Below are 27,953 nucleotides of genomic sequence, written 5' to 3' on the forward strand. Positions count from 1 at the left end.
TTTTTTAAAAAAAGACCTGGCAATTTATTGTGAAACAAGCCGGGTATTGGAGAAGCTGGGGGATGCCTATGCTTGGTCCAGTGCAGCCCTTGCTAACTTGGCGCAAGCTCCTCTCTGCCTCCTGCAGGCAGCGAATCACAAGAACTAGCTGTGGCTGAAATGATTGAGAAACCACATGCAGTGTTAACTCCACCTCCAGTTTCCCCTGCCTATGGCAGCAGCCGCAAGTCTCAAGAGCAGGCTGGCAAAAAAATCCAGAATCTCTGCAGCCAATCATCTGGTATGTTGCTTAAGAATGCTGCTCCATTACTAGTCTGGACTTCTGGAGCCACTTTCCTCCTTCTGGTCCTCCTCCTGTTCTCCCGTAAATAAACTAAAAAGAAGCACCCTGCACTGGTCTTTCCCCCATCTCTGTGTGTGCGCTGCTTGTGGGAGGGCAGTGGGTGTTGCGTTGGTTCATGTGATTGTGATTGTCTCCCAGTCTCTCTCTCCTCCCTCCCCAGGTTGGCTTGTGCGAGGGAGCAGCTCCTTGCTTACCAGTTTGATTATTAACAAAGCCAGTCCAGCAATCACTGTGGACTGAGCTCTCTCCTTCATTGTAAAAGAAAGACGTGCTCTGTGTGAAATGCTACTCTTTCCTCCCATCTGTGTTTAGGGGGGGGGCAGTGGGTGGGGGGGTGTCTCTCCCCTGGTGTTTGGTTTTGCAACAGAGCAGCTCCCAGCTCACTGGTTTTATGATTAACTAAGCACAGAGCCAGTCCAGCATTCACCGATAGTTGCTTTTCATAATAAAAAGAAAGACACTGCTCTGTGCTTGAGATGCTACTCTTCCCCCCCCCATCTGTGTTGGGGGGACAGTGGGTGGTGTGTGTGTGTGTGTGATTGTCTCTGTGTCTCTCTCTTCCCCACTCCCCAGGTGTTTGTTTTTGGGACCAAAGCAGCTTTCTCAGACTCTCACACATTCAGTCAAGACTCAGTGTTGAGTTATATTTGAATATCTAAAAGTGTGATGCTGAATTAACTTTCTTCTTGTTTAGTACATAATGTAATTCATTTTTTAGGGAACATTCTCTTACCTTACCTATGATGTGGATGAAATAAAGGGGCGGATATGATTTGTATCAGTTTTAAAGTTAAACCTGTAAGTAATAAGTTACCAGGTCATTACCACATTCAGTTCTATATAGCTTCAGCCTTATTTCACAAATCGTGACATATCAAAATATTATGATGTTTAGCTAGTGATGTATTGTGATGTTAAAAATCAGATACTTCTCAGCTCCCATTGCATCTGCTAGCTCTCGCCCAGCACAACTTTTCAGAATAATTAGGTCTTTAATGTCCCCAACACCAGTGGGACAGCCAAATTTAAATACGAATTTGACCCATAGCTGTGAGGCATTTGCAAGCTTTTTTGCGGAGAAAGTTCTGCTGCCGTGACCACCCTGCCAATTTGGATACAGTAATAGAACTGGAGGCCCCTCTACTGTCCTCGGGTCCAATATTGGACCATTTCAACCAGATACTCCCTGCCAATGTGGATAGATTCCTCTGAGCTGGAAGGCCCACCACTTGCCTCCTCGACCCGTGCCCGTCTTGGCTGATTAGAGCGTGCCCAGACGAGGTGCGGGTCCCCCTGGGTGAGATCATCAACTTGTCCCTTGGCACACGGACATTCCCAGGGGAGCTGAAGGAAGCAGTGGTGTGTCCGCTCTTAAAGAAAACATCATTAGATCCTTTAGATCTATCCAATTACAGCCCGGTTTTGAATTTTTTGTACCTGGGTAAGGTAATTGAGAGAGCGGTTGCTAAACAGCTTGGTAGGTTTCTGGAGGAAACATCGGCTTTGGATCCATTCCAGTCCGGCTTTCATCCTGGTATGGGACTGAGATGGCTCTGGTAGCCCTAACAGATGATCTCTGTAGGCAACTGGACCGAGGCGGGTTGGGACTGCTGATTCTTTTAGACTTGTCAGCAGCCTTCAACATAGTTGATCACAATCTTTTGGACCACCGCCTTGCTGACATGGGGATTCAGGGCACAGTCCGACAATGGCTGCGTTCCTTTATCTCAGGTCGGGGACAGAGGGTGGCGCTAGGGGAGGAGATGTCGTCGCGGCACCCCTTGGTGTGTGGAGTGCCACAGGGCGCAATCCTTTCCCTGATGCTTTTTAACATCTTTATGCGCCCCCTTGCCCAGATTGTCCGGAGTTTTGGGCTGAACGTCCGATGCGGCTTCCGCTTAAGTGCAGGAAGTTCCTGCAAGCAATTAGAAGTCGTGCCTCAGTTGTCAAACATTTCAGAAGTCGAACGGGCTTCCGGAACAGATTGCGTTCGACAACCAAGGTTTGACTGTATTAAACTTGAGTTCCTTCTGACAGAGGGGCCGCCACACAGCTGAAGATGGTATTGGACCTATGAGAATTAGCACCAAAAGCCATCCTCTGTGGCTACAAATAAGATATGAAACATGCCTTGTAGTGGCACCTTAGAGATGAATAACTTATTGTGTCATAATTTTTGTAGAGTAGAGCCTAGTTCCTTAGGTGCCTGGAATATTGTCCTTGTTGGCTGGTTATTATTAGTTTTATGTGTACACAAATCCAGAAAAGGTTTGCAAACTCTTATGATTCTCCTACCTAAAATGGAAGAGTGCAGTAGGGCTGTCATATTTCTGTGCAGATATATACACTAGCATAATCCATTCAAAATACCAGTCATTAGTATCTTATTTTTCTTGAGATCCTAATTTAACATCTGAAGAGACAATGGCTTTCTGCAGCGGGGAAGATAATCCCATATCTTGATAGATCTATCTTTGATCTTGCTTAGCAGAAAAAGACATCTGAGCAGTGTATTGCAAATGTCTTAAAATCTCATTAAATCTTGACTAGCCTGGCTTGATACAGCTTAATACCTGAAGCAGAAAATCTAAATCACAGCCCCTTTCATAATTAATACAAGACAGAAGCCTCTGGAAAATTCTACAATGGGGCTTATGTGGGAGGGAACGTCTATGTTTTTTTGCAGCTTCCCATTCATTTCAGTTGTAGCTTGCACAGGAAAACTTGCCTGTGGATTCTGCTCTGTTTGTGTTTGGTCCAAATGTACTCTAAGTCTTCTGCCAGTGGCGTTCTCTTTATTTTGATTCTTGGTCAATCCACCTCTGCTTGGGCATAATGTTCCTCAGTAGCATTTTCCAGACTTCCGATACCTGAGGCAGACTGTTCAGCTGAGCAGAAACTGGAGGTACATTCACTCTTACACATACACACTGAGAAGTTTAGTGTTCATAAGAGAGTCACCCACTCACTGTGTTTCTGTCAGCTGCTGTTCTGGGCATGACTCCTGATGTGAAAGGGATTTGCAGAGAGGAAACATGGGTTAATTCTCAGGGTAGTTGAATTATATGGCATCCCTGCCTCATGAGTAGTTGCAATATTTAATCATACCTGATGCAGACAGAGCAGTGTTATCTGTCCTAGTGTAGGCAAGGCTAGAGTACTGTATCATTCAGAGACTTAGGAAACAGATGTCTTTGTAGGAAGGTACCTGGGCTTGCACAAGCCTTTTAGTTATTCTTTATCCTAATGGCATATCAGCAGTACTGCCATGGCACACAATTTACGAGTTAGCGACCAAAGCTTTCTCACACTAGTGGGGATGGGAAATGCAAAATATCTCTAGCTGCTGCCTGGCTAAACTCTGAAACCTCCTGTATCATGTTCTTCAGTGTGTAAAGTTCACTTTAGAAGCACTTTATTTCATGCTTCATTCAACTTCTGCAGCAGGAAGCAGTCGGTCACCAGACCTGTGCTGTTGATGGGTGCAGCAGCTCACCACTTCCTGTTGCTAAAGTGAGGAAACAAAAGAAACGTCAGCGGGTGGCTCATTCTAGCCACTCATTAAAAACTGCAAGTAGTTGTAAGACTTTCCATTGCTTCCATGAAGAGAGAGAGTGTGTAAAAAAACAACCCATGAACCCTGTGTACATTTCTCAAATTTGAACAGGAATTTAGTTAGTGATTGCAACTGTTATGTTATGGCACACATTACATTTAATAGAATCATAGAGTTGGAATAGACCACAAGGGCCATCGAGTCCAACCCCCTGCCAAGCAGGAAACATTTAGAGTAAGAGAATTTAGGGGTTGCATATAATCTATGCACACCAGATGTAGGCTTAAACATAAGCTTGTAGGCAGGCACCAGTCCTTCCTATGGGATGGAATCCTTTCTGTGTGCAGGAGAAAGATGTTTTAAGCAGATAGTTCTTATCTCTAGGTTAAAAATTCTCAAATTTGCTATAAACAAGACAGCAAGAACCCACTGACAGCATATGAATCAATATGGCTAACTTGACACAACAACCCACCCATGCAAGCAAAGCTCACTCACAAAACTGTAGGCAACCACAGTTCATTGCCCTGGGTTCATTGGTTTCAACACCAATGAAAACTAATACAGTGGTACCTCGGGTTAAGAACTTAATTCATTCTGGAGGTCCGCTCTTAACCTGAAACTGTTCTTAACCTGAAGCACCACTTTAGCTAATGGGGCCTCCTGCTTCCGCCACGTGATTTTTGTTCTCATCCTGAAGCAAAGTTCTTAACCTGAGGTACTATTTCTGGGTTAGCAGAGTCTGTAACCTGAAGCGTCTGTAACCTGAAGCGTCTGTAACCCAAGGTACCACTGTAAATGAATAGAAAGAGAACCTACTGACATGAAACTGACACAAAAACCTTGCACATATACCATATACCCCCACCTTGCGCTCTCTCCCCAACTGTCTTCTCCCCCAAACATTTACTGCATCAAAATCTCACATCGAATATAACTGATCTGTAGAAAGGACTTTACAATCTGAAAATAAAAACAATGTATGTACTTTTGCAACTCCAGAAAATCTTTGATAAAGAAACAATTTAAAAATTGCTTTAAAGTTGGGGTGGACAAGTAAGGACAGCCATCCAGTAACTCTCAATGCTATGTCTACTACAGTGGTACCTCGGGTTAAGTACTTAATTCTTTCTGGAGGTCCGTTCTTAACCTGAAACTGTTCTTAACCTGAAGCACCACTTTAGCTAATGGGGCCTCCAGCACTATTTCTGGGTTAGCGGAGTCTATAACCTGAAGCGTATGTAACCTGAGGTACCACTGTATATTAGTTGTCAACAGCAAGCCGTCTCAATTTTTCTAATTTAATTATCATTAAACTCTCACATGTGTTGCCATTTTGTGCTGATTACTGTGATGGCAATGGTCGCTGTTTTGAGTATGTTTATGAAAGGCAGGCTATAAGTTAAACACTCATAGATCAAGGGGAAAGCGTTCAGGACTTTACATATCAGTCAGGAGTTGTGGGAGGAAGAACACACAGGAAAAGGTGGAACTTAGCAACTGAAGTGAGCTGTTTTGAGTGAAATGTCATCTTTATTAGCAGAAGCCATGTCAAGACTCTTGTCTGATGTTAACCCTTCAGTTATATTTTTTGAAGTTAACTGCTCATTTTAGATCTTTCTGGAGTAGTGCAGGGCTCAGAAATTTATTCCATTGCAACAAAAGGAATACCGTGTTAGCTTCAGCCACAGTACAGAAAATGTCTATAGCTTATTCCATTTTCATTTTGCTATACTACACATTTTATCCCTAATACTGTTCAGTATTATTAAATGCAAGCTCTTCATGCCCTTGACAGATAAATTTGTACAATGGATTTTAACACTGGGAATTCTTTGGAACTGTTTGTTGAGAAGCGTTGATCACTTTATTTGGGGGGGGGGCGTAGGCAGAGAATAGTCTCCATGGATGCATTTGGGATAGGTTTAACTCAGGAGGTGGTTAGTCACTTCATGATGTGTAAAATGACTGCCTTTTGGATTCTGCATGACTAGAAAGCAAGACTGCTTAGACTTACATATGTAGCTTTAGGAAGCAGCCAGATCTGTTTCAGAGCCACTCTGCGTCTTTCCAGTTCTACTCATTATTCAGAACCAAATTAAACCTGTTAAAAACAAAGTTCTTTCCCCCCTCCCATTCACTGTAATGGATATTTTTAAAAGAGCAATATAATCACCAGTTGCACAGAAATGGATGAAATTTTGAGGAACCCATCCAGAGTGAATTAAGCCTGTCAAGTTGTAGGCACCTTTTACCTATTTTAAAAAAATGAAATTGTTTTCTGCCAGATTTGGATGTCATTTGCAGGTATAGTCACCCTTTCTCAGGGGATGAAACCTGTTAAATTTCAGAATGATATCTGCAACAGACAGGTGGTGGGTGGAGTAGGAACCATAGGGTGGGGTGGGGGAGTCTATGGCTCTCCAGGAAAATCTGGGGCAGAGAAAATGTCATCACAATCCCCAGCAAGGAACAACAAGAGTCATTGGTAGGAGTGAACTTCTGTCTACCACCAAAGTAGGGTTACAGCTGCTTCTCCACAGAAGAGGCAGGAAAGTCCCATTGTGAAAGTGAAGTTCCACTCACACTTCTCCGGAGCCCAGCAAGTGTGAGACTGGAAGTCCTCTTTCATATAAAGTAACGCTGAGAATTCTAAACTTCAGTATTTACAGAGTTCTCTCTGCCTACCACGATGATAGACAATATCTAATTTGAGAGCAAAGCAGCAGAAACCTGCAGAATCCTAAATAACACAAATCTATCTTTCCCACAGGAATTGATTTTAAAATCAGAACAATAGAACTAGATGGGAAGAAAATCAAACTACAGATATGGTAAGTTTTTTAAAAATGCAACTTGCCTCTGGAGCTAGAGACTTCAGATCATGTTTGTAAATTTCAGACTCCTAGTAAAATCATAGTGCCTTGAAGCTGACAACCGGTGGCTGTAACATCTGGGTACTCCCAGTGATGACAGACAAACTTAGTTCCCTCCCAAGATTGTTAAAGAAGCATCCTGTATGTACTCAGCAGACAGCATGAGAGGATCTCCTCACACAATATAAAATCAGCTCCACTCGTCCACCTTCCTAGCAAGAGAATGTAGAAGCTGAGATCACTGCACTTGGAATGGAAAGATTGCACTAATAAAACTACCATTTAATTAAATGCATACAGTTGGGGGAGATGGTGCACTTGGATGAAAACCAAACTGTACATGTAAGGGCTGTACTTGGCAGTAACTTCTATTAAAAATAAGCCTTGCTTCCAAATGTGTCAGGGATTTAACTATAAAGCTACTGTCTAGATCAGCCTTCAGCCTGGTGTTTTGCAGGTTGTACTGGCTAGGGCTGATGCAGGTTGTAGTTTATAACACATGAAGGGGTTGGGAAAGGCTAATCTAGAACCTTCTTGCTTGTAAATACAGCTTGCATAACTTGAACTTTGAATGCAAATGTATTGAGAATGAGGCTGTAACATTTTGCTTAATTGTACTTGTCCAACGTAGAATGTAATTGCAAGGCTCTTGTAGAATTGTCACATTTATTTTTTAATTGTTCAGCCTGGACACTGAGATCCAGCGCCGAGGGCCTTCTGGTGGTTCCCTCATTGCGAGAAGCGAGGTTACAGGGAACCAGGCAGAGGGCCTTCTCGGTAGTGGCACCCGCCCTGTGGAACGCCCTCCCTTCAGATGTGAAGGAAATAAGCAGCTATCCTATCTTTAAAAGACATCTGAGGGCAGCCCAGTTTAGGGAAGTTTTTAATATTTAATGCTGTACTGTTTTTAACACTTGATTGGGAGCCGCCCAGACTGGCTGGGGAAACTCAGGCAGATGGGTGGGATATAAATAATAAATTATTATTATTATTATTATTATTATTATTATTATTATTATTATAAATTGAAAGGTCCTCATTAAGGGCATTGGTATTGGATGGTGGTGGGGTGTGAGCACTGAATTCCTCTCCAACCCCCAACCCCCCCCCCCATTTCTTACATCTGTTTTGGTTTACAGGGATACTGCTGGTCAGGAAAGATTCCGCACCATTACAACTGCCTACTACAGAGGAGCCATGGTCAGTGCTCTTTTTCATACATAGTTTTTCAACTTTATAAAAAGATATCAGCATCTCACTTTTGATTATCAAGTATATACTGTTGAAGATAAATATTTGGCCTTGCTTGACAGAAGAGCTGTTTCATGTATCTGTCTTCTAAAATCCTGTTTCCAAACATCATGATGGGAGCAGTTTTTCACAGAAGATTTTATATTTTGGACCAGAGCTCTCCAAACTCTTCATGTTGGTGACACACCTTATTTAGACATGCATCATTTTTGTGACACAGTATTTCAGTTTTACTAGCAAACTAACCCCTTTTCAGCCCTGGGAGGAGCATGGGGAGCATTCGTGCACATACCTACACACTGCAGCCAACATACCAACGTGTTTGTAAAGCTGTGTTTTAATCCAACACCCAACACCCATCCAGTGTTAAAAATTCAGATATATAAGCAAATTGCCAAATGATACCCTAAACCTAGGTTATAGTTGCCACAACAGAATGTATAGGCACTATGGGGGGGTGGGAGTAAAATTATTATTGTTATTATTGTCGTCATCATCATCATTTCTATACCACTTTATATTTTAAACAAAAGATCTCAAAGCAGTTTACAGCACAATAAAACATCAAATAAAACTATCCAGAATAAAACAAATTAAAGCTTCAAGAAAAATATTTCAGATCCTTCTCTAAGAGACATTTTGCTTTCCCCATATTTATTTGCCTACCTAATTTATATAGCTGCCCCATAGCAGAAGTATTCTAGAAAGCCAGTGTGGTATAGTGGTTAGCGTGTCATACCAGGACCTGGGAGACCAGGGTTCAAATACCCAGTCATGAAGCTCACTGGCTGACCTTGGGCCAGTCACAGCCTCTTAACCTGCCTCACAGGGTAACTGAGGAGTGGATGAATCATGTGCTCCTTGGAGATAAGGGTGGGATATAAATGCAATAAATATGCTATTCTGCTTACCTACCGTATTTTTCGCTCCATAAGACGCACCAGACCATAAGGCGCACCTAGTTTTGGGAGGAGGAAAACAAGAAAAATTATTCTGAATCGCAGAAGCCTGAACAGCAAGAGTGATCTGGCTTCTGGGATACCGTGTGGCTGTTCTGGCTTCTGGGATAACTGTGCCAAGCCTCTTCAGGGCAGCAGGATGAAGGCTTCCCTGCCCGGAATAGGCTGTGCGGGACTAAGGCAGAAGCTAGGACAGCAAGCAGGATCGCTGCATAGTGATCCCTCTTGCTGTCCTGGCTTATGGGATAGCTGCGAGCAGCCTCTCCCGGGCAGCGGGATGAAGGCTCCCTCTGCCCGAAGAGGCTGTGCGCAGCTAAGGCAGAAGCCAGGACAGGCGTGTCGCTGAAGGGGCGCTGGGCAGTTCTCCCTCTCTGCGCAGCGCCTCTTCTTCGCAGGAGAGGCGCTGCGCAGAGAGGGAGAACTGCCCAGCGCCCCTTCAGTGAAGCTGGAGAATGAACAGAAGGAGACCCTTCTGTTCCTCCTCCGGCTTCCAGGACAGGCGCGTCGCTGGAGAGGTGCTGCACAGAGAGGGAGAGCTGTGCAGCGCCCCTTCATCAAAGCGGGAGAAGGAACAGAAGGGGCTCCGTTCCTCCTCCCGCGTCGCTGAAGGGGCGCTGCGCAGCTCTGCTTCTTTGCGCAGTGCCATTCGCTCCATAAGATGCACTCACATTTCCCCTTACTTTTTAGGAGGAAAAAAAAGGTGTGTCTTATGGAGCGAAAAATCTGGTACTTAAGAAAGCTGGAGGGGTCAGCCAGATGGAGATGTCAGATGCCAACCTGGCATCCAGGGATCTCCACATGGTCACAGTTGGACCCATGCCAGTCGCAAAATGCGCCTGGCATCTGAGGAATTTCTATCACTGCTCCCATCATCCCTGTTGGCTTCAGAATACAATTGGAAATTGTTCCTGGTTGTAGGTTTTTCCGTTAGTATCTGGTTGAGCACTGTGAGAAGCGGATGCTGAACTTGATGGGCGTTTGGCTTGAATCCAGCAGCCAAGCACTTACGTTCTTACTCTGTTTTTTTGTAGGGTATTATGCTGGTTTATGATATCACAAATGAGAAGTCCTTCGACAACATAAAAAACTGGATAAGAAACATAGAAGAGGTATGTGTCTACAAGGGAACAGCCAGCTTTGAGTGCTAGCTCAAATTTCACCAACATCATCTCTTAAATTGCACAGTGATCAGGACAGCTGCTGCCATGTCAGTGGGAAGTGGGGGCAAAGTGACTTTGATTCACTGGTAGGATTCAAGTGAAATGTTTTTACAGGATATCAGGTAAATCCACACACAAAAAGTGGTGAAGGGAAGAATAAATTGATTCTGACTGCTTTCTTTGGGCAGTATTAGATGAGGGTAAGGGTATCCCCCACACCCCGATGGAATAGAGATGAAACAAGAACTTGGTAATAAAAATGTAATGGTGTATATTGGTATATATTGGTGTATAAAGGTGTATATTGACGGTCTATCTACTCTTGAGCATACATGGTTGGATAATATTTTAATTTTTATGTTTGAATAATGGCTCTTAGAGATCCCTTTCTAGTTGTTGAGCATTTTGTTAAGCTCAGGGCTAAACTTTTATTTATTTTCTCACATAGCTGAAGCTTTTTTACCAAGTGGTGCTTATTTAACCACCAGCATGAGGCCCTGCATTTTGACACAGTCCTTGCTCTGTAAAATGAAGCAATGAAAGTTTAAAGGACAGAGTTAAAGGAAGAGGTGGTGTCTGAAAAGATGAATTAATCAGACAATTCTTCATGAGCAAAAGATAGCTAGTTTTATTCTGATATAATTAAAAATGTGTGAATTTGTGCTTTGTGTTGCCTCTGAATAGCTTAGTTCTTGTTATGTATCTGACATATCAAGATTTTGTGACTTGGCTGTTCTTGCTGTTTCTCCCTCTGTTCAGCATGCATCTTCAGATGTAGAAAGAATGATCCTGGGTAATAAATGTGATATGAATGAGAAAAGACAAGTTTCAAAAGAAAAAGGAGAAAAGGTAAATCTAGTTTGATCAGAACTCTCTGGATATTTTTTCACCTTCCTGACCTGATGACCTTTTCTTTCTTGCACCCATTTTCATTTTGAGGCAATGAGTGATGCAGAAGCAAAGTGTTCTCAATACTTTGATTTGGGGATGGTCTCTGAGCAAGCAGGTGGCGCTGTGGTCTAAACCACTGGGCCTCTTGGGCTTGCTGATTGGAAGGTTGACTGTTTGAATCCATGCAACGGGATGAGCTTCTGTTGCTCTGTCCCAGCTTCTGCCAACCTAGCAGTTTGAAAGCATAAAGGTAAAGGTAAAGGTACCCCTGCCCGAACGGGCCAGTCTTGACAGACTCTGGGGTTTGTGCACCCATCTCACTCAAGAGGCCGGGGGCCAGCGCTGTCCGGAGACACTTCCGGGTCACGTGGCCAGCGTGACAAAGCTGCATCTGGCGAGCCAGCGCAGCACACGGAACGCCGTTTACCTTCCCGCTGGTAAGCGGTACCTATTTATCTACTTGCACCCGAGGGTGCTTTCGAACTGCTAGGTTGGCAGGCGCTGGGACCGAGCAGCGGGAGCGCACCCCGTCGCGGGGATTCGAACCGCCGACCTTTCGATCGGCAAGCCCTAGGCGCTGAGGCTTTTACCCACAGCGCCACCCGCGTCCCTGCTTTGAAAGCATGCAAGTAGATAAATAGGTACCGCTGTGGCAGGAAGGTTAAAGGCATTTCCATGTGCTCTGGCACTCATCACGGTGTCCCATTGCACCAGAAGCAGTTTAGTCATGCTGGCCAGAAAGCTGTCTGTGGACAAATCTGGCTCCCTTGGCCTGAAAAGTGAGATGAGTGCCACAACCCCATCACCTTTGACTGAACTTAACTGTCCAGTGGTCCTTTACCTTGCTTTTTTCTTTTCATGATAGGACTGTAGGTCATAATATGCTAACCATCAAGTTCATCAAGTAGACAAGCTTAAATCACAAGAGTTTAAATACCCAAGACCAAAGACCTGGCAACACAGATAACAAGCAAAAGATTCAGGACATGAGCCCCTTGAAAGCCCCACGACCATGCAGGCTGGACAGTCATTAACTTTAATTCTTATTTTGTGAATAGACAACAGTTTTAAAAGGTGCCAGTTGAAATCAACTGTATGTTCTCACTTCTACTGTGGTTGTATATGGGTCACAACCCTTATGCCCTGGACCAGTTTTGATTCTGTTTAGTTTTAGCATTAAAACTCAAAACGTTGAGGTTTGCCTAATGCAGGCTTGAAAACTAACTTCAAGGACTTGTTAAAGTAGACTTCAAAACCAATGCAAGCCTTTAACGTTCTGTTCAGATCTTAATCTGAATTGAAAGGAATGCCCCATCTCTGCCATTTGGTTCTGTGGGAAAGGGTGGAAACAGACATTTCCTGTGGTGTGTAACTTGGGGAGGGTAATTTGGCACCCCAGCCCCAATTCCGCCCATTCCATCCCTCTCCCCTTGGAGTTAATGGAGTAAAGCTATGATGGAAAGGGGCAGGGAGGGAACATCTTACAAACCAGTTCAATGGAAGGAAGCTGCTCTGTTAGATTGCTGGGGTGGAAGGAATAGGGGTGGAATTCTGCAGGTGATGGGCAAGAGAAGACAGTTTTCCAGTACCTCAATTTGGCTCAGTTATTCAGGTTTTTCCAATTACTCAGGTAATTTCCAGTTTTAATTCTAGAGCTTCACTCATTTCTAAGAACCCTTAACTGGTGTAAAACACCATTTGGTGTTGCTTGCCATACTGGATAGTATGCTAGCATCTTGGCATATTTTAGCTTTTCAAAATCAATGAAAATGAAAAAAATAACCCAGCAGGTAACAAGTAAATGCAGAGGCTGCATTCCAGAGGGACACATGGTGCCTCCTCTGTGCCCACGGGATGCTTCAGTCCATTCCAGCGCTGGTGCCCAAATGTATTCCAAGAGGTGAGGCCACCTAAAGGGAAAATGAGCCTGTTTTTGCATCATCTACATGGACCTTTTGCACATTGGCCCCTTTGGATTCCAGTGGAAGAATGTCAGCTTGGAGGTGATAGAGATGGCATTGACTTAGCCATACATTCTGCTTTTTGCTTTTTTTCATGCTGTGGTATAGTTGGGCAGTTAGAAGTATGCTGAAAATCCACTTTTTAAAACACTAATGAGTTCTTATTAACACTTTTGCAGTTAGCAATTGATTATGGAATCAAATTTCTGGAGACAAGTGCAAAATCAAGCATAAACGTGGAAGAGGTAAGAGTAGCTACTAACAACCTGGTGAACACCTAGTGGTTAAAATATTTTCTGATGTTGTGTTATAGATGCATTAAACAAAGTCCTATGCTTACACAGATGCTCTTGTGTGGTCTTCTGGGGTGGGGTTCAAATCTTAGTTTGACTTGCTAGTCAGGGATTATTTGTATGGCCACTAACACCTTGCTGAGTACTCTGGGGAAGCAGCATGAGTCCTTTGTCCCTCTTTTGCAGTGCTTCCATGGGCATGGGGGAAAGTGGGAATCAGTTATGTGATAAAGCACATGCTTTGCTGCATGCAAATGGGCCCAGGTTCAATCCCAGGCATTTCCAGCAAAGAAGATCAGGTAGCAGGTGATAAGAGAGACCCTTTCAGACCCAGAGAAGAACTGTTTGAGCCAAGAACATAGTATTAAATGGGAGTGCTCAGGGGAGTCCATAAAAGAGTGCTTTTACTTTGAGGCATGTTGAGGTCTCAAAGATCCCTTTTAGAAGCCAGTTCCTATAAGACCCAAAGTTTAATGGGACAAAGATTTTTCAACTCCAATAAAGGAATTACTGTACTTTTCATTTTTTTAAAAAAGTGCTTTGCACTTTTAAATGCGTAAGATGTGATGATTCATTTGTGGGGGGGTTTTCTTACTACTCTCCCTTTTTCCTTGATTCTAGGCTTTCTTCACCCTTGCACGGGATATCATGACAAAACTCAACAAAAAAATGGTTTGTTTCTCTCATTATTTGTATATCATAATTAGTATATTTTCTACCAAATTCTGAGATTCAGAGTGGTGTTCAACTATGTTTTACTGTGAGTCGACCCATTCAAATTAATGAATATGGCTAAGTAAGGCTTATTAATTTCAGTTGGTCTGCTTTGAGTAAGAAACTTAGTTGAATACCATCCCCACAGTTTTACCAGGCAATAGTAGCCAGCAAAATTTTTGTATTTTCAAACCTACCTCTCTTCTCCAAAGAGGTGGGATCTTGTCTGTGATATGCTGAGCTTGGGAGGTGCTGGGGGGCTCCTGTGAACCTGAACCCAGCAGTGACAAGCTCCCACCTTCCTCAGTCTGGAGCTGAGATAGAGACTGGTCCTTGCTGGGCTCATCTTCACTCTGGCCCAGATGCTTCCTTTCATGGCGAATCCTTGACTTTGTGCAGGAAGGAACTCCTTGATCAATCTAATGCTTTTTGTTTCATTCGGAACTGGAAACAACATTATAGCATAGAACAAACTCAAAACAAAGGAAGTTCTTACCATTGTTTTGTGCACATTTTGAACAAATTATGTATGTAGTGTGCCAATGTTGCACATGGCAGTGGGAATATGAAGATTACATTCCTTTCCATATGCTCAAAAGCAACATTCTGCACAGTTTCTTCTCAAGGTCTGCAGTTAGGAGGCCCCTAGCCAAACATTTGTAAAGCTTGGAACTGGCCTGCAATGGTACTAGAGCTGATCTGGTGACATCCCACAGGAATTTTGTTTAACCTTTTGGCTTTCCACATCTAAATGGCTGCAGCTTGTCTTCCTTAGAGGAATCTCTTAAGTGGCAGTGAGTTTGCATTTGTGTCTTTAAGATGCAAGTCAGGCACCACAATATGAAGAATCCCTGATTCCTGCCTCCACCCCCACAGTGTAATATAAAAGATGTGCCACAACATTTGCTTTTTTAATGGGAACTTGTGCACACATCTTCATGAGGCCTTTCCATTAAGTAGTGGGCTCAGAGACAGCCTTGCCATTAAGACATTAGATCTTAGGTGCATTAGAGGTGGCAAAATAGAGCATGCAGGTCTGAACCCTTGCACCATCCTCCAGGAAATACTCCTGCACAAGCCTTGCTGAAACACGTGGGAAATGTGCAAGAAAACAGAAGTATGTAGTTCCCATTTCTTTGAAAGAGGTCTGCTCAGGAGAGTTTCCTGCCACATTGTGATCTGTTAAAATCAGATGCAGTGCTCTTTGAATTTTCCATTAGATAGCCCCCCAACTGCTTCACTTGTCTTGTACTGCAAAGGGATGCAATTTTGCTCCTGTTTGTTTTCAAAACCACCCAATAAGCTAGATTCCCTCCCACAGGGGAAAGAGGCCCCAGTTCTCCTGCTCAGGGATTGTCCCATTTGGAATAAGGTTTTCTCACTTGACATGGACCTGCCTTTGCTTCCTGTGCTGCCTTGATTGCACTGACAGCCAAAGACCCACTTACTTATCTGTCCTTTGAGGAAACTTGAACATGTCTGATCAGTCATTATTCCTAGTTTGCTGCACTGTGAATTCTGAATTAATTTGTATGATGTTGTAAGGCCTTTTTTTGTATTTTTTGTCTTGTCCCTAATCTGCTAAGGGAGGAAGGCCAGGATTTAAATGTAGTGACATAAAGAAAGCAAGGCTGTCCTGTGTAGTGTCCATGTACAGGAGGCATAATCAAGCTGAATCCTCTCTATCATGAACTTTAGGAATGGAATTTGCACACGATTCTGCTGCTGCTCTTTTGCAAAGCTCCTTTTCACTAAAGTGAGGCAGGCGTATTCATTCTTTCATGATTTCCCAAATGCCCAGTAGCTGAATCAAAATTGTGGACTCTTACACCTGAAGAGGTTCTGAGCACCCACACACACCCTGGTGTCTGCATGAGTTTCTGTTCTGGGCATAACGTCAGCAAGCAGGGAACAGTGACTCATGCAGGGCTGCAACGGGAATCCACCTCTGAGGGCAGGTAACTACTGCAACTCTGTATAAGTTGTGATTAAATGCTCCAGATAGGGCAGAATTACAAAGCCTAAGCAGAGGAGGAGGCATTATTAGAGCAGTGAGGTGTATAGAACAGGGCAGTCCAGTGCATGGCCCTCAGTACCTTTTTTGGCGACCCTCACCAGCATTTGATGCCTCTTACACACACACACACACACACACACACACACACACACTGCTGCCCTTGTGCTGCCTTCCCAAAGTTGGTAAAAGAGAAGCTGGGTTTTGGGAAGGAGGCATGTGGGCTCTAGACCCTGACAGAGCCTGGCGCCTCGCTTAGCTGGCTTTGAGAAGGCAGCGTGAGAGCTGGGAGGGGAGTGTCAAATTTTCCAAAGCACTCTTCTGTGCCCTGTGTGGGGTCAGCTGCTTGACCTCTTGTTTTGAGTACACAATCATACAGTGTATGATTTATGTACTAGTTTTTCATTGGATTTGAGTTTTGTTTGGAGGGGAAGCAAAAAAATCCAAAGGATTTGTTCATTCTGCAACAATAATACACCTTAAATCTTCTTCTTCTTATGTCTCTCCTTAGAATGACAACAGTTCAGCAGGTGCAGGTGGACCAGTGAAAATAATGGAAAACAGATCAAAGAAGAGCAGCTTCTTTCGATGCACACTGCTTTGATGAACTCCTAATAATAGACTGCAGCATACCTAGAGAGAGAGAAAACCCTTTTCCTGCTTCTCTGAAAGCACAGGCTCACCTGGCCTCAGAGCTGTTACCACCAGGCTGCTGCTGAGAGCTCTGTTTGAATGTAGAGTGTGCTAAACCAAGAGAGAAAAGGATTTTGGTTCGCTCTGCTTCTCAGCAAGTCGGGCTCCCTCTTCTCAAACACGGAAGCTGTGAAGTTGAGAGACACATGTGCAGGAGCTAAATCTTCTTTATTACTTTGTTTCACTGCCTGCTTCAAAAGCTGCTAAGTTTTTCTTTGCACACTCATATTTGCCCTCTGTTGCCTGCTAGAGCACAGTCTTAACACTTGTCTTTGCACAGCTTTCTTTCTTTTTGTTCTGGTAAGCATTCCCTAGCATTTCACCCAGCTGTAGTATAAAGGGATCAGATTGGGTCCCATACTGAATACAGAGGGCATGGCCGTAGATGCAGCACCCATTCCTCAGAGGGTCACCATAGAGCCAATAGAATTCTGCCTACAATTATTCATGGGCATCACAAGGGGCCCTTGGAGCTCTGTGTGCTTCCTGTATCCCCAGCCACTTGCCCTCCTCAACTCAGTGTAATTTACTTGTTCTCTGTCAAGGCAAAAGGGAGGGCTAGATGGCATGTAGGCGTAGACCTCCCATCAACACTGTGGCTCCTCATACTGCCTTGTGTACTTAATAAGAAGGGGCACCTGGAGGCCTGAATATGGCCCTAGTATTTTTCTCAGGCATAGAAATATGTCTGCAACATAAATGTGGTTTTGTAGCCTGGTGTTGGAAAGCTTAACACCCCCGGCACTTACAATTTCTATTTGGGCTTGCCACTTTTGTTTGACAAATACACAGATCTGTTTATATGGAAACGAACTTTTTTTCTGAATGTATGGTGTTGAATTTCTATGTACAGAAGGTGTACTGGAACCACTTACAGTATCTCTTACATCAATCCAATTTCACTTCTATTTCATGCTGTATTCAGTTGAACTGGAAGGCACTAAGTTCTCTCTTGAATGCAACTATTCCTGTATATAAAGGTTCCTGTTTCAGCCTGTTGAATATTAATAGAAAAAGCACACACAACATGTGTAACTATCCCCTCTAGCTTTCAGTCCCTTTTTCAAAAAGCATAGTCACTGTCCTCCTGATAATGACCTTCCATGAATCTTGAGACAACTGGTGTTGGTTCAGACATTTAGAACAGATATAAACTTAGCTGCCTTTCTCACTTAACTGAGACTCCCATACCAGCCTATTTCACCACTATTTAAATTATTTATAAAATGTTGAGTTACTTTAAATACAGGTGCTTTAGTTCTATTGATGTGCCAAACATGGACCTTTGCAAGTTAAAACTTATCTCAACACAACCTTGATGACACCCCAGCTCCATGAGCTGCTGTTGTGAAACATGTCCCATTAGCTAGCCAAATAGGCACACAACGTTGCATCGTTTTAGAGGGTCAAATGTCAATATAATTCTAAGCATATCTTGCGTCATTCAAGGTGAATAGGTTGGCCACTGGCACTCTGTAACATAACATTGGTTGAGCGGGTTAGAAAAAACATTCCTGTGGAGTTGTGAATATTTGCGCACTCTTCCTGCCCCTCTGTTTATAATCCTAACAATATTGCTCCAATTACCTCTTGGATTGCAGCATCTGGGTTGATGCATGGAAAGAGGAGTGTATCCAACAGGAATATTAAACAGCAAAACACAAATATGTCTGATTGCTGTGGGTCCCATGCTTGGACTAAAGTGTTGTGGTTCTTGCTTTATAACACAAAGTGCTTTTTTGGGGGGCAAGTGTGACTCCACCCACAATGAATGTCCATCTTTTTCCCACATCTGACTTCTTTGTATTGTAATCTGTATCTCAGGGGGTTTGTCTGAAAGCCAAAACTGACAAGTTCTGTGGTTCCTTTTGGCAGATTTTCTTTGCTTATGTTTCCTCTTCGTTGGCATCATACTTCACATCTTGGTTCTATGTACGAACATTTAGTCTCTATGAACTTCCCTTTGAGAGAGCCTGTAACTAGTTGAATTTATATAAAGTGCTTCTTGAAGCAGCAGCAAATTGGGGTATCTACTCTGTTTTATTTTAAAAAATATCTTGCTATTTTCTTACTTCTAGCTGTGCTAAAATGTACATAATTTGAGTAAGACCATAGGAAATTCACTTTAAGATTGGTGTAAGGATGCCACACACAGTTCATTTTCCCTCATTGTTAATATTGTTAATATTTAGTTTTATCCTGTCAAAATATTAGTGACAGAATAGTCTGTTCCCTACTGAAGTTCTGAAAATATTTGTTTCATACGGAAACAACTTTAGTCTTAAGGAAATGTTGGTATAGCCTATGCAGCAGTATTAAGTGCTATGGCTGCACTTCAAACTTTTCATAATGGTTGATTTAGCCCATTTTTCTACAAATAATATGCCTTGTCGAACTGCATTTTACAGTGTAAATCAGCTGACTGTCCACGTCAACTTATTTCCTCGAGTGCTCGAGGCAAACAGGCAAACTATGATGGTATGGGACTGCCTTTGCCTTCATTGCTTGATGCAAACATTTCTTACCCCAGAACAAGTCTTGTGTTGGGTGTTAACCCTGAAAAAGAAAACATTCTTCCATTTAGCTAATAGTTGGTTTAGATTCCCCAACTGTTGTCTTTTCTTCATGATACAACACATTTAGCCTTGCTCTGCAGAACTCACCCATTTAAATGAAGGGTAAACATTGATACGCTTTCCAGAGCAGAAAGCATACACTCTCTTTCCATTCTTAGTTTTTTGTCGTTTACTACTGACTTTCTAAAAAGAGAGTGCAATTTTAAAACATTCATCTGTGCTTAGCTAAACTTGTTGATCCATCAAAGCATTGTGTCTCCTCCAGTTGACATTTTATAGCTTAAATGCTTGGTTTTAAGTTTCATACATCTGGTTAGACTTGGATTCCTGTGTGGCATATGAAATATAATCTCTTTTTGAACTTGGTGTTCTCTCTGTACCATACTTGTAAAATACTTGCTAGCCTTTTTTGAGAAGTGTTGTTTTTTAAAATAAATGGGGTATTTGCCTGTCCCAAGTGCATTCCCACTTCTCACTTACTTGCAAATTCAATGAATAAAGTCCATTAATTCTGCTAGCCAAAATGGATGTTGTGTTAGACTTTTTTAAATTCTGTCATCAACTTGGTCTGTAACAACTTGAAAGGCTTGTGACAGTAGGTTAATGTGCAAACGTGTTTGGTAATTATGGAAAGGCTTGATTTAGAGTGAGTGCAATATTTGTAAGGCTAAAGACTGAAGGGGCTAACAGTAAGTCTGGTGTCACCATATTCTAGTCTTATGCCTTTCATTTTAAAATACAGGGCTTCTTAGATAAGTTTCCCTAGCTTCTGGGGAATTTGTAGTGTGTTCCTATGGCCTTACAAATATATTTTTCTGCCCAAATATCATGTTTCTCCCTTGAACTTAACAGTTTTATTGAGACATACTAAATTCTGAGAAATAAAGCATGATCCGGAAGAGCCTAATCCTAAATTTTACATAATTATTCTGCCACGTGTGAAGCACATATTATCAATACTCCAAAAGCATAAGGTGGAAAAGCTCCGGCAGATAATGTGAACTTGTCATGTGGTTAACTTGTAAACTTAATCATTAACTGTGTATTAATACTGTGTACAAAAAAGGGGGGAGGGGTATTATTTCAAGTGAACTCTTTTATAACTATGTGCGTCTCAAATAAAATTACATAATTAAATGTTAAGTTTTTATGAAATATACAGTGTGATCAAACAAGTTCTGTAGTGCATTATCATTCTGCCTGATGCATGCTGTTGGGAGTAAAAAGAGGTAAGAGACAACTGTTTCCTGAAACTGAATGGATTGATTGAACACCCTTTGTTGAATAATTCAGGGCATATCTACAGTATGCTTAACCCTGACCGCACACAATTTTCAGAACTACACTCAGAAAAAGTAACACATTAGATCTACATCCCTGTCCAAATGTTGAATTACAATGCCCATCAACCCTAACTCTTGGCTGGAGCTGATGTGGGCCTTTGGAGAGTCAGAGGTTCCCTATCCTTTTGTCTACTGTGTCTCCAAGAGCTTTCCCCCCTAGCCTTGTCAGGAGATGCCAAGAACGGAGTCTGGGACTGTCTATGTCTCTCAGCTATAGACTCTCTTCAATCATCTGTGAATGAACTATTTCCTGCTTCAGTTTATTCCAATGTGAAAATCTGTAAAAGGTGACTGACACAAACATGGTCTCCAGCTATATTGCATTAATATAAGGATTCTCCTAGTACAGTCACTGCTGGTTTGAAATACAGCAGAATATTGTTACTTTTGGTGAAAAAAGGATAACCTTTTGCAAATTCCATTCATATACAAAGCTGCTCAGGGAGCCTACAGCCCAGCTGAATCCTCAGATAAGCGGCTAAAGTTGGAGAGGAGTGGAAAGGAAAACTGGCAGACGTTTCCATGCTTGCTGCAAGACTTCTGTACTAGAATAACCAGTACCTGATTGCAGCCTATCAATATATTTTGTTTTGCATTCACATCCCTGCTCTTTCTGTTAAATTTATTTGGAGGCATTCCCATTTTATCTTGGCAATAATCTTGTTTAGGTTTGAGTGTGAGAGTGACCTAAACAGCTTCGTGGCTGAGCAGGGAAAATAATATTGTGTGTTGAGCTTAGAACTAGAGAGAAGCATTTACGCTGACTTCTAAGTGTGAGAGAAGCTGCTGTCTTTACTACTTAATCCCATGTGTTTGGTTCCCTTCTGTAACACAGCACCAAAGTATCGCCTTCCAGCTGGTGAAGGCTGCCTGCCAAAAGTCAGTGGTTTGAAAACCCTCTATTCCACAACAGTAGCTTATCTGATATTAATGTATTGCTAACCTAGTTTGGGCCTAATGAGTCGTGTTACAAAGGAGCGATAAAAGGCATGCTTGCATACATTAGGAATATCCCTACGCTGGTAGGCTTGAAGGCTCATCCCCTTTTCTAAAAGTATTGTGCTCAGTCTTTTTTAACCCTGCCAGAACATCTATATGAAGCTGTGGGGAGAGGTCATTAGGAGTTTGGGGCTGAGGTTTCATCATTATATGGCTGAAACCCTTTTGTAGAGCAGGGATGTTTAAAGGTTCTGGACTTGGTTGGTTTGACAGCTATGCCTGTTCCTGGATAGGAAGAATTTGGCTACTTCAGTCATGCATTGGTAACCTCGCAGACAGACAGTGGCCACAGCACCCCATCCCATAATTATGTATTTACAGGACCCTGGACCTACCTGGCTACACCATTCCAGCAGCATTTAATTAGCTAGGCGGGGGGGGGGGGTCCAAAGGGAAGGAGGTCAGACATTACCGCAAGTATGATCCCATAATAAAAATTATAAAATTCTATAGGTTCAAGCGTATATTCAAAAGGCATATTTTTATTATTATTCACAACAATTACAATAATATGAACCGACTCGGACCTCGTGATCATCATCTGAGACCCTTCATGTGCCTCCTGTGTGAGAGGTCCAGAAGGCGGCAACCTGAGAACAGGGCCTTTTCTGCAGTGGCTCGCAAAATCTTTAGGCGCTCAGCAAAAATATTTCTCTTCAGCCAGGTAGTCGGCTGATTAACATCCTATGGCTTTTAAATGTGTTTGTGGGAGGGAGGTTGTTGGCTTGTTTTTGTTTTATTATGTATTTTGTGTTTTCTGTTGCAAACGCCCCCAGGAACGTCAGATGAAGAACAGTAAGTAAATAACAACAACAACAGCTATATAGCTGGGATAGTCAGTAGCGTATGAGACTCTTAATCTCAGGGTTGTGGGTTTGAGCTCCACGTTGGGGAAAAGATTCCTGCATTGCAGAGGTTGAACTAGACGACCCTTTACAATTCTATTAAATAATTGAAATGGCTATGCTTATATGACACATTTATTGCAAGTGGTCTCTGTTTTGTTGGATTAAAATTAGATTTTTTAAATATGCAGCTAGGAGTAATGTACACATCTCTGCAAGCCATTTCCCCTAATAGAATGCATTTTTGCATGTTGTTTTCACTAATATCTCCATTTCTATGCATACTTTCCTCTAACACGCATCGTGGTTGGCTGGAGAACTGCAATGAAAATTAGGATATGTGCAAATGTTGAAGGACAGACATGTTTCACATGTTTTGGAAAGTGAATTGGATAGATTCTGCTTTAAATATGTTCTGGATCCAGTTCCCCCTCTATCCTGTCAGTCAGCCGAGGTGAGGCGAGGCCTAAACCGATAAGCAGCAAGTTTTGCCCTACTCGTTGCAGAGTTTTCTTTAGTCAGCCTTTGTTAGAACCAGATTTTGTTAAAAGAATACAGTAAATAATGTTCAGAAAAGCAAACTATTTATGAAAGTGCTTCTGCACCACTACAAATCAAAGTGGGGCTGTGAATAACAGTAAAACAATATAAAACATTATTTGCAGAAGTTGATTGGCTGCACTTCTCTCCCTCCTTTTCTCCAAGGGAGCCCAAGGTGGTGGACCTGGTTAGACTGCTCCCTATTTTATCCTCTCAACAACCCTGCAAGGTGGATTAGGCTGAGGGACCGTATCTGGCCCAAGTTGACCCAGTGGGTTTCATGGCTGTGCAGGTATTTGAACCCTGGTCTCTTGGGTCCTAGTCCAACACTGCACCATAAATGTCTTTTAAGCCATACATCTCCATAGGTTACATTCAAATAATAAATGGATCAAACAAGCCCATGTTTCCTACAGACTTATCAATGTGAAAATTTACATTCCTCCTATGAACTAAATCTGCTGATTTGCCCATTTCTGCCATCGTGTTAAAATGGTTTGCAAGGTGGTTGAGGATAAAAAGCAACAACACTGTAAAACATTTTGGAAAATTTAACCTGCTAGTAGGAAACTGCAATGGATGATTCAGATGAGACCCCATTGTGTGGAGTCCATGGATAGCACAGGGGCATGGCAGACCCTCCACACACTGAGATCGCCAAGGGCCTGCGTGAAAAGTCTACGGAGCCCACGCCAGGTTATCCTAGATGTGTCTTGGGATCTTTCCTCTTTGATTTTTAGGTTTGTTTGTTTTTATATTGCTCCAGACCTGGCTGGGGATATATTTCACATTTATACGCCACTTTCCTCCAAGCAGCTCAAGGTGGCACTCGTGGTTTTTCAAATTTTCAGAGAAAAACCTCACTGAGTTAAATGGAACTTAATCCCAGGTAAATGTGCCCCACTGTATTCTTTGGGGGTGATGTCTGTGGAGAAAAGATGGGGTGGACATGCAGTAACATGAGGCTTCCAGATGTAAGTGCAAAACGTTGCCACATTAAAAAATTATAATAGTTCTTGTTCTTCCACTATGCACTAAACAAAACAGTTATTTCAGCAAAATTCTCAGTCCTAATTTGTCATAGTTTAGATAAGAATATCTTTACTTTTTGCTCCACATAGGGTTCTGCCACTAGATGGTATCAAATCGCTTCTCCTTGAGAGTGCCACATCCCCTTAGTGTTTCAAAAGAAAAACTAATAGACCATGTGTCTTGAAATACACATCTTGCTACTGCTGAGCAAGTAGCTACAGTTAAAAAATTATCTGCAGGTATATGCATAACTGTTGATCTCTGTTATTTCATTTTGCAGTGTGTATAAGTGAGATGTTTCATTTTCTTCACTCAGGCAATTCTTTTTGTTTCTTTTGACATTACTTTGGTATATTCTCTCTTTCCAAAACATGAATCCCTTTAGCTGGCTACAACTATACTGACTTTATGTTAGCTTGTAATGTTTCTGTTGTTTCTGTTTTAGTTGTGTGTCAATTAGTCTACTTTAAAAAACTTTTAGCCTTGAAACCACTGTTGTTGTTGTTTAGTCGCTTAGTCGTGTCCGACTCTTCATGACCCCCTGGACCAGAGCACGCCAGGCACTCCTGTCTTCCACTGTCTCCCGCAGTTTGGTCAAACTCATGCTGGTAGCTTCGAGAACACTGTCCAACCATCTCGTCCTCCGTCGTCCCCTTCTCCTTGTGCCCTCCATCTTTCCCAACATCAGGGTCTTTTCCAGGGAGTCTTCTCTTCTCATGAGGTGGCCAAAGTCTTGGAGCCTTAGCTTCACGATCTGTCCTTCCAGTGAGCACTCAGGGCTGATTTCCTTAAGAATGGATCGGTTTGATCTTCTTGCAGTCCATGGGACTCTCAAGAGTCTCCTCCAGCACCATAATTCAAAAGCATAAATTCTTTGGTGATCAGCCTTCTTTATGGTCCAGCTCTCACTTCCATACATCACTACTGGGAAAATCATAGCTTTTACTATACGGACCTTTGTTGGCAAGGTGATGTCTCTGCTTTTTAAGATGCTGTCCAGGTTTGCCATTGGCTTTCTCCCAAGGAGCAGGCTTGAAACCACTAGGAGTCTTAATTTACAATGTATTTGCGAAGTGGCTCATCATAAGCATGGCAGGTTGCTTTTGTTTTTGTTTTATGTTGGTGTTATAAGAATTTTAAAATCGCACACAAACACACACCATCATATATATATATATATATATATATATATATAGAGAGAGAGAGAGAGAGAGAGAGAGAGAATGTTCATAAATGTACCAAGCAAACACATACAAATATGTAAACCACATGTCTGAAACCCACAGAAAAGTCCTGAAACAATTTTCTCTTTCCCAAAATGACCTCAAATATTTCTCTGCAAGGTCGAAGTAAATGGGAAAAAACCTCCCCATTGTCTCTGTGCTCACAAATTCTGCCTTAAGTGCACATTTAAGATGTGAATAGGGTGAGCCTGTGACCTGTGACCTGGATTCGGGAATTAAGTAATTATTATAACGAAGGAGTGGCCAAAACCCAGATAATGCAATGAGGTAACATGCCAGACAGGAGATAACACACTCAGGATTCTGTTTTAGACCACCCCTTCTGTGATGTATGTATGATGTATTGGGGGAAGTTGTCCTGGGCTACACCCATTCTGTGTTGTATGTATAATGTTTCTGGTGGTGGTCTGGAGTTTGAGGGTGGGCAATTTCCAAAGTCTATATAAGGGCGGGCACAGCTTTGTTCTGGGTTCCTCCTCTTTCCTGCTTGTGGTGAGTGAGGACCCTGTTGCAAGAGCTTAATAAAGATCAGGCTTAATAGCTGCTTTGCTTCTCAATATTCTCTGGTTGGCCTCTGTTATTTCTCCTACCAATAGAGAACCTACAAAAGGACTCTATATGGGCTCTTGGGTACCCCAATGGAAAAGGAGCAGTTTTTTCTCATAACATTGGCATATTGTCTTCATAATGTGATACAAACAAATTATCTTGCTTATTCATAATCCATTTAATGAACTCCCTGTCTTCTCTTTTAATTGGGTGGTGTGGCTACTTTCCAATAATTACTTTGCGCTAGGGTGCAGAAACTCAGCCTGGAGGCCAAGTGTAGCCCTCTAAGGTGTTTGGCCCTCAAGGCAGTCCCAAGGCCGCCAGCCTTGTTCCACACCCTTCTCAAGTGCAGTTGCCCAGGTGGAGACAGAATTTTAGAGTTAGAAGGTACCCAAGGGGTCATCTAGTCCAACCCCCTGCAATGCAGGTATGGCAGGCAGCAAAACCAGACCAGAGTCTGGTGGTGCAGTCCCCCAGAAATTCCACCAGAGGGCAGGAGCCTCTCTCTGATTGGCTACAGAGTCTGCTAGCCAGGGGGGGGCAGCACTTTGCAGGATGGAGGGGGAATATAAATGGAGCCATTTCTGAGGGAGAAGTTAGATAACAGAAGAGTTAGTAACAGAAACTGAAGTGTAGCAACTGATTTTGAGTAAAGAGAGGTTAAGAGAAGCTGTGAGATATCTTATACTGTAGTTAAAGCAAACTTCTAACAGACAGTATGCAATTCCTGACCCCACTTTGTTTCACAAATTTCTTTTTGCTTAATAAAACTTTTCCACTTTGCTTGATCAACTCCTGCCTGAGATGGTAAATGGTAAAACTTATGTGATTGGCATAGAGTGTGTGCTATATTTAATTGGGGGCAGTTAGCGGGGTGAGTCCACTCACTATTAATTAGTAGTAAGCGGTGGATCTGCTACAGCAGGAATCTCAACTAAAGTATCCATGACAGATGAAGGTATCTTGAACTAGAATAATGCCTCTTGCTTTTCTGGATGGAGAGGTGTTTGTATGTGTCCAGGTGTGTGTTTGGAGTGTGGGTGCAATATACCCTACTGTACAAAGGTAAGAATCACATCTGCTGCTTTGCACATTTTTAGCCTTTGGCCCCGTCATGGGGGCATCGGGAAGCTTGCCCATAAGGGAATGCCCTGGATTACTGAAAGCTAAGGCTGAAGGTTTCTGAAGCAGTAATTGCACCCAGGCTCTTAATTCCTCTTTTCATCTGAATTGCTTTAGTGCTCTAAGAATAGTAAGATAGTGAAACTCAAAATCCCAGGCAACTAAGTAAATAGTACCAGAGAGGGATGCTTCCTCCCTTTCCATTGCTCACATCCAGAAGAGTAAAGCAGGAGAATGATTACAGTGGTACCTCGGGTTACATACGCTTCAGGTTACAGACTCCACTAACCCAGAAAGTGTTTCAGGTTAAGAACGTTGCTTTAGGATGAGAACAGAAATTGGGCTCCGGTGGCGCAGCGGCAGCAGGAGGCCCCATTAGCTAAAGTGGTGCTTCATGTTAAGAACAGTTTCAGGTTAAGAACGGACCTCCGGAACGAATTAAGTACTTAACCCGAGGTACCACTGTACGGTGTGTCAAGTGTCATCGTAGGATTAGAGCACTGGGAGCTGTCTGATGTGCCAGCTGTAGACACATTGTGTGGTGGGAATTAGTCTTCTTTGTGGTCTGACTCCAACAGCAATTTGCCCTACTCCTATTTTGGTTGTGGCTCAGCTCTTGAATAATATTTGTGTGGAAGTGTTTTTGTAATTATTGCTATAGGAGGTACACATGGAGTCAGTACACAACCAGTCAGAACAGGACATCTATCTGTTTACATTTTTCAGTTTTCCTGTCAGCTTCACCCCAGGAAAATTAATCCGTGGCCAATTCCAACATTTGTTTTGGGGGGGCTGAAAGCAAATCCTGTAATATGGTCCAAGTGACTGCCCCCCCCATGACCGACCAACTAATTAACACAAAGCACAATCTACCAGAAAGCACAAGGAACACCACAGAGAGCTGTAAACTTAAGCATGCTTCACTCTATATTGAATTGTGGCCCATCAATATTTGTTTCCTTATATGCTTAAATTTGTGGTCCACCAGACCT

General features: G+C 42.6%; 1 protein-coding gene across 1 annotated transcript in view; it reads left to right on the forward strand.

Annotated features, from left to right (window-relative positions):
• RAB8B (RAB8B, member RAS oncogene family) overlaps window positions 1-19,811 on the forward strand; it is a 42,815-nt gene extending 23,004 nt beyond the window's left edge. Inside the window, exons 2-8 of the mRNA XM_082198151.1 lie at window positions 6,673-6,733; window positions 7,915-7,975; window positions 10,017-10,094; window positions 10,905-10,994; window positions 13,177-13,242; window positions 13,912-13,962; window positions 16,530-19,811. Of these exons, the coding sequence (XP_082054277.1) occupies window positions 6,673-6,733; window positions 7,915-7,975; window positions 10,017-10,094; window positions 10,905-10,994; window positions 13,177-13,242; window positions 13,912-13,962; window positions 16,530-16,622 (500 nt within the window). The 3' untranslated portion in view covers window positions 16,623-19,811. The remainder of the gene's footprint in view (window positions 1-6,672; window positions 6,734-7,914; window positions 7,976-10,016; window positions 10,095-10,904; window positions 10,995-13,176; window positions 13,243-13,911; window positions 13,963-16,529) is intronic.
• The last annotated feature ends 8,142 nt before the right edge of the window (window positions 19,812-27,953 follow it).

This window comes from Podarcis vaucheri (genome assembly GCF_965113315.1).
Source record: "Podarcis vaucheri genome assembly, chromosome: 14".
NCBI lineage: Eukaryota > Metazoa > Chordata > Lepidosauria > Squamata > Lacertidae > Podarcis > Podarcis vaucheri.